The 12,534-nt window shown below is 46.7% G+C and overlaps 1 protein-coding gene across 1 annotated transcript in view; it reads right to left on the bottom strand.

The window, feature by feature from the left end:
- Window positions 1-12,534, bottom strand: part of UST (uronyl 2-sulfotransferase) — a 316,076-nt gene that overhangs the window by 91,506 nt on the left and 212,036 nt on the right. Inside the window, exon 5 of the mRNA XM_055433861.2 lies at window positions 4,844-4,997. Coding sequence (XP_055289836.2) covers window positions 4,844-4,997 — 154 coding nt within the window. The remainder of the gene's footprint in view (window positions 1-4,843; window positions 4,998-12,534) is intronic.

The following is a 12,534-nucleotide window of genomic DNA, read 5'->3' as shown; positions in this document are numbered from 1 at the left end:
AACCACCTGGCATCACAGATGATGATGTTTCAGCCCCCAAACCCCGCCCTCTCTCAGCTGTATGCTAAGCAGCTCTGCAAGGCCCACAGCCAGGAGCAGAACTGCCTTATTTTTGGCAACTGGATAAAGCAAAGGGCTTTGGAGCGCTGGGGTCTGGAATCAAGTGGGGACACCAGTGGACCCGTCTTGGGCCAGCGCCCGTGACTCTGTGTGTGAGCAGTGAGGCCTTGCTGCTCAGTCCCCGAGGGGGTGGTCGCCCTGCCTGCCCACTTGGGCTCACCTGCCTCCTCTCTCGGACCCTCACCCCCAGGCAGGGCCTCACTGAGGGGACCTGGTCTCCTCACAGCTGCCCTGCACCCCAGTGAGACACAAACAACACCCTCTTTTGAGTGAAACAACTGACCACCCAGGCTTGCCAAAATGAGGACAGGCTCTGAAAGGGGGTAGTTTTATTCCAAGGGTCTAATGGGATTGAGGAGAGGGAATAAAAAGTTTCAGCTATTAAAAAAAAAACGGCAATACACAGGCTTCTTCCAAATAAACAAACCATCCTTTGAACAAGAGAACACTCTCCTAACGGGGTCAGACTGGAGCTGGATCTGAAGGAGTCATGTGTCTCTGGGGCCCTCCCTGCTCTTTGCTCCCCGATTCTCCCTCTGCTGTTTTGGGGGAGCCCAGGGCTCTCCTGCTGGGGCCCAGCCAAGAAATGAGCCGAGCTCATCTGACATGGAACCTTCTCTGGACACAGTGATTTAAGTGTGGAATGAGGGCTCCTACAAATCTCTGAGGGTAGAATTCCAGGCAGGGAATTTCCCCAGAATCTCTCATATCATAAAGGCTCTCCAAAAATGCAAGACTTGTCTCCATTACCAGCTTACAACATTTTACGGGTTTTAAAAAAAAGCTGAAGCTCCAATACTTTGGCCACCTGATGTAAAGAGCTGACTCATTGGAAAAGATCCTGATGCTGGGAAACATTGAAGGCAGGGGGAGAAGGGGGCAACAGGGGATGACATAGTTGGATGGCACCACTGACTCAATGGACATAAGTTTTAACAAACTCCGGGAAATAGTGGACAGGGAAGACTGGTGTGCTGCAGTCCATGGGGTCACAAAGAGCCAGATACAACTGAGCGACTGAACAACAACAGCGAATTCAGCCACTGTTCTGAATACCAGGGACAGAGATGGAACTCTGACCTTATCTTGTTCTCAAAGACCTTACTGACTGTTGGGAGAAAAGGACAAATGTGAAGACATTATAGCACCCAGAGAAATGACATAGCCAGCCAGCAGTTGGTGGGAGCACTGAAGAATGTTGGAACATCCACGTACAGTTGGGTAGGTTGTGCACTGCACAACTTTAAGGTCTCTCTCCCCCAGACCCTATTTTCAATCAGATCCCCTGGAAACTTTGAGTGTGAGGAGGCTTGTGAGACTTCAGAACAAGAACCGAGGCTTTGGACAGATATAAGTCTGGAGCAGGAGGGAGGAGTCCTGACTCCCAGGAAAAAGGGAGAGAATTGCTGAGGGTGTCTGTGGGCTTGTGAGATGATGCATCTCCTGCTGGGGGGCAGGCTCAGCTTTCTAGAAGAGATTCAGGAGAAAGAATGACTGATTAAGATGTGTACAGTTTGTGACAGGGCTTAATCTCCAAAATATACAAACACCTCACACAATTCAAGAACAGAAAAACAACCAACCGAATTGAAAAACGAGCAGAAGACCTAAATAGACATTTCTCCACAGAAGAAATACAAAAGGCCAATAGGCACATGATAAGACGCACAATATTAATAATTATTGGGGGGTGGTGGTTTAGTTGCTAAGTTGAGTCCAACTCTTTGTGATTCCATGGACTATAGCCCGCCAGGCTCCTCTGTCCCTGGGATTTCCCAGGAAAGAACACTGGAGTGGGTTGCCATTTCCTTCTCCAAGAGATCTTCTCAACCCAGGGATCAAAACCAGGTCTCATGCATTGCAGGTGGATTCTTTACTGACTGACCCACTAAGGAATCGCTAATTATTAGAGAATTGCAAATGAAAACTACAGTGAGGTACCACGTCATATCAGTCAGAATGGCAAATATCAAATGCTGGAGCGGGTGTGGAGAAAAGGGAACAGTTCTAGTGGGAATGTTGGTTGGTAAGTTAGTGCATCCACAGTGGAAAACACCAGGGAGGTTCCTCAGAAAACTAAAAATAGTATTACCATATGATTCATCAATCCCACTCCTGAGCATATATCCAGATAAAACTCTAATCCAAAAAGATACATGCACCCCTATGTTCATAGCAGCACTATTCACAACAGCCAAAACATGGATACAACCTGAATGTCCATCGACAGAGAAATGAATAAAGAAGATGTGGTCCATGCAGACAATGGCATGCTACTCAGCCATAAAGAGAATGAAATAATGCCATTTGCTGCAACATGGCTAGCACGAGAGATTATCAAACTAAGTGAAGTAAGTCGGAAAGAGAAAGACAAATACCATAGGATAACCACTTACGTGTTATTTAAAATTTGACACAAACGAACCTATCTGTGAAAGAGAAACAGACCCACAGACACAGAGAACAAACTGGTAGTTGCCAGAATGGAAGGTGGTGGGGGAGGATGGAATGGGAGGTCAGGGGATGTAAGCTATTCTATAGAGAGAGGATAAATAACAAGGTCCTACTGTATAGTACAGAGAACTATATTCAGTATCCAGTGATAAACCACAGGGGAATAGAATATCAGAAAAAGAATGTATATATATGTGTGTGTAATGAATCACTTTGCTATATAGCAGAAATTAACATGACACTGTGAATCAATTATACTTCAAAAAAAAATAAAGGTGTGTATGATTGGGGGCTATTCATTTTATTTCTCAATTCGAAGTTATTACAGCAACTCACAGGGCCTGATATGGTGCGTGGTCTCCAAGACTTACCTCTGCAAGTTCACCTGCCACCCTCCTGCCCCCACCCCTCACTCTATACCAGCCACCGCCTTTTCCCTGCTGGTTTCTGAATGACACGCTCAAGTGCCCACTTCAGGCCTTCGCTCCAGTTCCCCTCTCTACTTGGGGCGGCATGCTCCCAGCCAACTACGTGATCAACTCTATCTCTCATTCTAATCATTGCTGATATGTCAGATCCAACGCCTTCCCTGATCTGCTTATTAACATTGCAGCCAGTCCCCTTCCCGCCACCACCCCTTGCCCACAGGACAGATCCCTGGGACAGCCCCTTCACTTTCCCTGATCACTTTTCACCTTCTGGTAGACTATGAATTTACTTATTACCTACATTAATATTTGAAGAGTAGGATTCATAAAACTTGTTTTCAAATCTCTGGTTTTTTGGCATCCTCTGCTGTAACTTGGTTCTCACTAGTAAAGGATTGAACTGAAATTTTGAACAGAAACTCTGCAAGATATTTTGATTACATGGAATATGCTCTATGTTTTCAAAAAACATAACAGGCTAATCAGGTCCAATACAAACAATAAAGACATTATTCCTCTAGTAAGTGATTCTGTACTTTGAATACGTACTTGTCATTATAAAAAAATATGTGCTTGTCATAATAAAAAATACAGAGCTATATTCATAACATATAAAGGAAAAGATAAGACTTTTTGCCATCATAATGGAAAGAGAAAAAAAGTAAAAGGCACTTTAAAAACATATCATCATAATACTTCCCAGAAAGATTAGGTAGTTGAACAAATGCTGAACGGCCAGTGAAAAGCCTTTGTTTCTAGTCTTGGCCCATCTATAACTAGCTGTGTAGCACTGGATAAGATACTTCTGTGCATCTCAATTTTCTCAACTCTAATTGTGGATTTTAAGACATGAAAGTGATGCTGTTGAAAAATGCGCCATCCTCCAAATGCATACTGTTATTATGCTTTTTAAAATCGAATGAGGAGAGAGAACTTGTGCTGGAACTTTAACTAACACTACTCTTCTCTAGCTGAAGGACGCTTCTGTGCACACAGCAGTGGTGGGCATGGCCTCTGTGTCGCATGCCAGCAGTGGAGGCAGCTTTGCACTGAGCCTTCCATACATTCTTCTCTCGCTTCTGGGCCTGAGATCCCAGGATGATCTGGGTGAATCCAACAGGCTCCTGCAGATACAGAGGCCAGGGTTTCAGCCTCTTTAACACTAGGCTCAGCCAGCGTTTGTCAATCTAGGTCACAAACTAGTGGGAAACGCATCTTTTATTCTGGAGTTGATAATAAGATGCAACTACTTTCATCTGTTACCAACTCCGAGCTGTTGAAACAACTCTTGGGATAAAAATCAACATCCCTGTGACATTGAGGGTCCCAAAATAAGGTCCGGAAAAACCAACAAATTTCACTGAGATGCCGGATTCTTGTGCACCTCGGTGGAAAGAACCTTGGACTTGAGTAAGAGGACCTAGAAACAGTCAGTCACGGCTGTGTTCACATTTTCTTTTGGAATCTTAGGGTCCTCATCTCAAAGTACCCCTCCCTGATGGGGTTGTCATGGAAATTGAATGGGATGAGGTGTGAGTAAGCACTCTGTGACCTTTTAAGAGAAATCCCCCAATGCGCCAAAACAATAGTGCTGGTCAGGATTCCCTGGAAAAGACTTTTTTCTCTAGGACCTGAAATCAACACTAAAGAAAAACTGAGGAAAACAAGATTAGAAAGTCATTTGAGAAAATGTTTGTTTGGATCTGAATGATCTGGAAAATTAATTTTTCACTGGCAAAAGCTTGCTTCCTGAAGCGGTGCCCTCATCACATGGAGCCCGAGGACCAGATGGCCCTGGGGTGGGGGGGTGGGGACTACATATCTGCAGGGACAGGACTCACCAAGTAGCGCTCCTCCTGCCTCATGCTGGGGGTGCGAATCATGTGATTCTGTTCTCCTCGCCAGTCTCCAAACCGACGAAAAAAATAGTTAGACAAAAACCGGTTGACGGGATCTCTGATGATGTTGATGTAGACAGGCTGGTCTCCTCCAAACCTAAGATGCACACAGACATGGAGCTGGTTACAAACCATCCCTTCTGGAGGAAAACCAAGCCCACACACACACTGGTTCCCCTGCAGGTAAACACATCATCACCAGAGGATCCTGTCGCTCAGTCATGTCCAGCTCTTTGCAACCCCATGAACTGCAGCCTCTGCCCACAGGATAATCCAGGCAAGAATACTGGAGTGGGTTGCCACTTCCTCCTCCAGGGGATCTTCCTGACCCAGGGATTGAACCAGCATCTCCTGCACTGGCAGGCGGATTCTTTATCACTGCGCCACCAGGGAAGCCACTGCACAGGTACCAGTGAACAATCAAACCAGCAGGCAGTGTTCCCTGATGGAAACGCTTGTTATCCTGTGGGATATTCCAGGAACGTACTGAGAGGCTGTGAAGACTGTTTGGGAGTCAGCATTGCGCAAAATGCAGTAATTGTCACCCTGAAGGAATAGATATAGATACAGTCTCGTTTTCTCACAAGGCTGGAGGTCCCCAGGGAGGGGTCACACTGAACTGGGTTTTGTATCTATTACCAGGGTCTGGAACTGACCCATTGACCCTCATGGAATGTTTTGGCTGCCTGGTAAATTCTGAACACCTCACTGGAGGATATGGTACTTTTTCTACATTCTAATTAGAACAGTCTCAGGTTAGGGGCTCTGCAGGAAGTGGAGAATAACAGCCAAATGTATTAAATGCTCCCATTCACCTTGCTCTAAATATTTTGTAACCAACTCACTGAAGTCTTATAACACCTCGTGTGTGCCTGCTAAGTCACTTCAGTTGTGTCCAGCTGTTTGTGACCTTATGGACTATAGCCCACCAGGCTCTTCTCCATGGGGTTCTCCAGGCAAGAATACTGGAGTGGGTTGCTGTGCCCTCCTCCAAGGGGATCTTCCTGACCTGACCCAGGGATTGCGTCTCTTATGTCTCCTGCATTGGCAGGTTGGTTTTTTACCACCAGCGGCATCTGGGAAGCCCCCACAAAAACCTCAGTGGTGTAGAAATCATAATTATCCCCATTTATACTGGGGAAACGGAGGCAGAGAGCGCTTAACTTGTGGCTGAGCCAGGATATGAACCCAGGCAGTCTGGCTCCAGAATCTGTGCTCTGAACCGTGGAAAGAAGATTCCAGAGTTGAGGCAAGTAACAACGAAAACAATAATGTGAACACAACAAAAATCAATATAACTGTCCTCAGTGATGGCGAGGGCTTTCAGATGAAAAAAAAGCCAATGTCTAGGTGTTGCATTTTAATTCCTTTCACAAAGGGGTTAGACAAACGCACTGAAAGCTGGTCTAAGAGCGAGGCCTTCCCCAGGCAAAAGGATCAGGTTGGCTAAATTTGTCTTAAAAATTCCTCCCCCTTCTCTTTGAACTGCCTGGAAGCAATGACCCTGAAGAGACTGGGAGAACACTCAGAGCTCTGGGCAGAGGTCTCACTCTGGGGACCTCCTGAGGGGCCCACAGGCTTCTCTCACCCCATGACCTTCTGATGAGGACACCCAGACATTCTGTCAGGGTCAGAAAGAGCTCAGAGAAAAACTGACGTGACCCTGCTCCCACCTTTCCAGCTGGCAGACTCTTCACCTTTCAAAACGCAGCCCAGGATCACCACCACATCCTTCCCCAGGGAACTCCCATCCTCCTGTCGGTCCCTTCCTTCTCTGGCTTCAAGTGCTCTTTCCAGCACTGTGTGTCCGGGTCTGCCTCTCCCATCAGACTTGTGACTCCAGAAGCCAAGAACAATGTCCTTAGACTCAGCGTGGTGCTCAACCAATGAAGACATGCAAACCAGGGTGGATGTGTCTCAGTTCATAAATGTCAGCCACTATTACAGTGCTCTGGCAGTGCTAGTGGTAAAGAACTCGTCTATCAGCGCAGGAGACATAAGAGATGCTGGTTCAATCCCTACATCGGGAAGATCCCCCAGAGGAGGGCATGACAACCCACTTCCGTATTCTTGCCTAGAGAATCCCATGGACAGAGGAGCCTGGTGGGCTATGGTCCATGGGGTTGCAGAGTTGGACACGAATAAAGAGAGTTGGCACATGCACACACATGCACGTGGTAAAGGAAAGTAGATATGAGTCACGGATCCTGTTTATTTTGTGTATTAATTTACAGAATGCCGTTCTCTTTGTGTGTGTGTGTGTGTGTTTGCATTTTTAAAGAAAATCTTCAGAGAGAAAATCCAGAGTCACACAAAGGAATGACTCTGATGGTGTCATTTCAGGCACCAGGCATGTGAATGCCATTCTAGACACTGGAAAACAGTGTTCAGGAGCACGGTTAGCCAGGCCAAGACAACTCTTGTCAGCTTCCAGACGTACACAAGGTGACATTCACACAGCTGCATGAACAACCAACTAGTTCCAGAAGTTGGCTGTGCTAACCTTGGATAACCACAAACACCCTGGATGTATCAGTCTCTTTTTAATTAAACTGGGCTTCATATCCATGATAAACAGCAACCAGAGTAGTAGGGTTAGGGATTAGAAAGACAAAGCATGCAGATGGTGACTGCAATTCAACCCTCAAACTGCAACGTGCTTTTAAAAACCTCAACTGTATTTCCTTGGTCTTGTAAAGAATGACTATGCTAATTAGCATAAAAGCTGGGTCCTATGAATCCATGCAGGGCGGTCCACCAAAGGGTCCTTAGGGTCACAAAGAGTCAGACAGACTGAAGTGACTTAGCACGCATGCACGTCCTCCTCCAGTAGTTTCATGACTGCAAACAGCTTTTGAAAGTGTGTATATATATATATATATTTTTTTTTTTTTAGTTGTGGTAAAACACACAGGCAAAGTTTACCTTTTCCACTACTTGTAAGGGTGCATTTCAGGGGCATTAAGTACATTTACACTGTAGAGCAGCCATCCCCAGAACCCATCACCCACCTCCAGAGCTTTCTCATCAGCCCAAACTGAAATTTTGTGCCCATTAAACAATAAATCCCGTCTCCCTGCTTCCTCCCCACTGCTGGCAAGATCCATTCTACCAAAAGTATATCTTCTTTTTCATCTCTGACCTAAAAGTAGAAGTTAGTCCTTGGGACTTCCCTGGTGGTCCAGTGGTTAAGCATCACCTTCTAGTGCAGGGGACGTGGGTTCAATCCCTGCTCAGGGAACTAGGATCCCACACACCACAGGGTAGCTAGGCCTAAGCTCTGCAACTAGCAAAAGCCCATGTGCTGAAGACCCAGCACAGCCAAAAAAAAAGTGGAGGCTATTCCTGGGCTGTTAACTTCATCAAAAAATGAAGAGTATCCGAGGCTAGTGGCTCAGGATTTGATCCCTGTCGGTGAGTGAGTAAGGAGACGCTTTGAAGTGAGAGAAAGGCCATCATGGAAAAGGTTGTGGTTGTTTGGGGGGCAGGGTGAGGGGCTGCCTGCAGGAGGAGGAGGGGGAGGTAGTTAGTTAATGGCCCTTTGTGGGAACAAGTGGAAGGGTCTCCCTCCATCCTCACAACCTCATTCAGGGGACACTGAGGTCCTTGGTGTCCATGACAGAACCTGCCACCATACAATGCAAGCAGAGGCTGAGCCGCTCAGCACTCCCTGAGTGTCCTGAGGTAAGAGAGGCGGGAGCTTCGGCAAGTCGTCGGGGGTGGAGACAAGTGGGTGGCGGTGGGGCACCTGAGGTCAGCTTCCTGCTGGGAAAGGAGAGATGACCTGGTGAGGCAGGAGGCAAGCAGATGACAAGGAGGAGGGCCCTTCAAGGGGACAGTGAGGTGGGCTCAGGGCAAGTCCAGATTATATGAGTCCTTGCTGGGCCGGCCAGGCGTGTGGGCTCATGGGGCCCACAGAGAGCCCACTCCCTGTGGAGGGAAAAGAGAAAAGGGGGACCACGCGTTTCAGATGAGCCCAGCCGTGTCGACACAGGAGAAACTCACAGAACACTCTCATTCTGAAAATCGACCTTTCAGGCTATGTTTAAGTGGGTAAAGACAGTATTCAGTAAGCGCTAACATGGGTTCTGTCTGATGCCCTCTTCAAAGCTGGAGGCACCTGTCACCATCACAAAAGCTTTGCAGGACACAATTAAAAGGGATGACTTTGCTAATGAGAATGAAAGCGGAGTCAACATTTAGAAATAAAATGTGGAAACCCATTTGAATTATGGAATTAGCAAGATCAGATTTGTTTTGTTAAATGATGCCATAAGGGAGCAGATCTTGTTCACACTGGAACCAGGACCTCCCTTCAAGGGAAGAACGTGTCCAAAACTCACATGGTGTCCTTAGATGCACCCTGCCTGCTTCTCTAGCGATCGATTGATTTTTAAATGTTTTGCTTTCTCAAGTTAGTGCTGGCGTTGGAGCCACCATCAGAGACAAACAGATGCAAAGAAGGGTGAGGGGGTCATGGGTGAGAAAAGAAGAGACAAAAAACAGGGTTAAGAGAAGTGGTAGTTTGAGGTCAGATAATCTCACCATTCACTTGGACTATTTTCATAGCATTGCACTCTGACACAAGCCTTCACAGTGTTTCCCCTGTCAAGGGAAACTGTAGACTGGAAAAAGAATTACTTCCCCCACCAAAATAAAAAATCTTAGAAAACAAACGAAATGTGGGGGCAGGAGCAGAGAAGATGAATTGTCTGTCACAGTCTTGATGATCTAAGACATACTTGAAGAGATGGTCTTGGGAAGTTGAACTTTTTCAAAAATTCTAATTCTTTAGTTGACTTTGACAACTGCAAACAGGTTCATGAAACCAGAGGCCACAAATATTAAGTGATGTACTTAAAACATCACAACAAAACAGCATCTTTTGCTGCTGCTGCTGCTGCTAAGTCACTTCAGTCGTGTCTGACTCTGTGCAACATCACAGACAGCAGCCCACCAGGCTCCTCTGTCCCTGGGATTCTCCAGGCAAGAACACTGGAGTGGGTTGCCATTTCCTTCTCCAATGCATGAAGGTGAAAAGTGAAAGCGAAGTCACTCAGTCGTGCCTGACTCAGTGACCCCATGGACTGCAGCGGCCAAAGTAATTTTGATTCAGTTCTCTAGGCAGACCAGGTGAAAACCATTTGTCTGGCCTGAACTTTCAGATGGCTCAAAAACTGCAAGAGTGGTGAAAATCTTCAGGAACACAAACCAATCTGAGGTTTCTGCTGACATTGTACTGTTTATCTCCTCTGGCAGGAAGTCTTCCCTGAGGCAACCACAAAAGTACCAGTTTGGTCTGACAGTATTGTTTTCCATAGTTGAATTGATAAAAATGGATATGGTGAAACCGTTCCATCTAGGTGCCAGGAAGCTCAGCTGTAAAGAATCCGCCTGCCAATGCAGGAGATGCCAGAGACTCGAGTTCAATCCCTGAGCCGGGAAGATCCCCTGGGGAAGGAAATGGTAACCCACTCCAGTACTCTTGCCTGGGAAATCCCATGGACAGAGAAGCCTGGTGGGCTACAGTCCAAGGGGTCGCAAAGAGTCGGACACGACAGTGCATGCACCTTTACCTTTATTTTAGGTCTAAAAAAGGGAGGAAAAGATGGAACACGACAAGATGCCTAGACAATGAATAAATGAAATTTATTGAATTGTCAGAAACTCACAGGACAGCATTTTACATCACCCGGAGTATCTAAATTCCAAGATAAGAATACCGTATTTACTGGAAAAGAAGAAATAAAGGGAGATTCATTTTGGTATAATGCCATACACTTCATGAGTTCAGAACATAAGTGTACAAAAGAAAGTGTTTGGAACCATTCTGCTCCCACACAAGTGTTTTGCTGCATGTCAACAATGTAAGGAAGATTAGAAATAAAACATCAAATAAGAATATTAGGCTGCAGCATCAATTCTTCTCTTAATAACCTCTTAAAACAATGTTTCTCTTGAAACAATGCCCGTCAGCAGCAATCAAGGTAGATGTCTTAAGAGCAGCTTGTCTCTATGTCTTATAATTCAAAATACAGAACTCAGTTTTAAAAGCATAAGAAAGCCCTCTTAATGAGTCCCAACACAGATGCTTTTCTCTGTTAATTGTATAATTAGGGACTTTCCTTGCATGCCCACGATTCACCGTTTATACCCAAGAAATTTTCCTGAAATAAAACCGTTCCCTTGAAAAAGAAAGGCTGATGCTTATAAATCCCCACGTTTAGTGAATGGAATAGTCCTGTAATGTACTCAAGTTCAGCTCGTCCTTCTCTGGATGTTTATGGAGGTCTTGTAGCTGAGGCCGTGGGCCTTGCGCATGTGGGGTGGGAAGAGAGGCTGAGATTGAGCCCACGGTCAGTATGAGTTTATTCCAGCTGATCAGACTGGTCTCTGCTTTTTCCTGCTCCCAGCTCATCACTGCCATTCCGTTTCTGCTGCGCCTATGCTCGAGACTCCCACTTACGGGCTTCCTTCCCAGCTTTCTCTTTGTCCACTTTTAGCTTGTGCTGGTCCTGGGCTGCCAACGCCTCTCCTGATTGAGCAGGCGGGGGCTCCTGCTCCTCCCACTTCCCCTGGGAACACCGGGTGATCCTTTCCCCTAAAGCGCCATACTTCACGCCACTCCTTCCTTAATGGAAGAAGAGCGTGCAGTTCCCTGAAGGCAAGGACAACATTCCTTTTCTTCTCTATATTTTTAATATTTATTTATCTATCTGGTTGTGCTGGGTCTTAGTTGCTGCATGCGAACTCTTGGGGCTTCCCTGGTGGCTCCGCAGTAAAGAATCTGCCTGCCAATGCAGGAGACGCAAGTTCAATCCCTGGGTCAGGAAGATCCCCTGGAAGGAAATGGCAACCCACTCCAGTATTCTTGCCTGGAGAATTCCATGGACAGAGGAGCCTGGCTAGCTACAATCCATGGGCTCGCAGAGTCGGACATAACCTAGCGACTAAACCACTAAGGAACTCTTCGTTGCAGCACGTGGGATCGTGTGCCCTGATCAGAGATTGAAGCCGGGCTCCCTGCATTGGGAGTGTGGAGTCTCAGCCACTGGACCATCAGGGAAGTCCCAAGGACAACATTTCTTGTTCCCTGAAGAAGCCCCTGTTCTAGTGCAGGGTCCCCAACATGTATGTATTTAATTGAACACAATGGGATGGAGGGAGGAGAAATCAGCCAGAGCAGGGCCCTGACCTGAAAGTGTTACAGCAGAGACTCGGTAAGGCTGCGTCCAGCGGCTCAGTGGCAAAGAATCCACCTGCCAATGCGGGAAGACACAAGAGACGTGGGTTCGATCCCCGGTTCAGGAAGATCCCCTGGAGCAGGAAATGGCAGCCCATTCTATTCTTGCCTAGAGAATCCCACGGACAGAGGAGTCTGGTGGCCTACAGTCTACGGTGTCGTAAAGGGTTGGACACAGCTGAGCACGAGGCTGCATCTGGACAGGAGCCAAACTGGAGGTTCAGACTGGGGCTTCTACAGAAATGTTCTTAAATGTCACTTTGAATACACATGATACCCTTCTCTCCAAGAACTTGAAGGGCTTCCCGTCACAGGTTTTGTGCATCCCAACAAACCAGGGGTGGGCGGGAACTGTCCCTACCCGGTAGATGGGAACATGGAGATTCCCCCT

Source organism: Moschus berezovskii, chromosome 10, assembly GCF_049115385.1.
Source record: "Moschus berezovskii isolate FMDL1 chromosome 10, NW_MosBer_1.0, whole genome shotgun sequence".
In the NCBI taxonomy this organism is placed as follows: domain Eukaryota; kingdom Metazoa; phylum Chordata; class Mammalia; order Artiodactyla; family Moschidae; genus Moschus; species Moschus berezovskii.
This window is presented reverse-complemented; position numbering and strand designations above follow the sequence as displayed.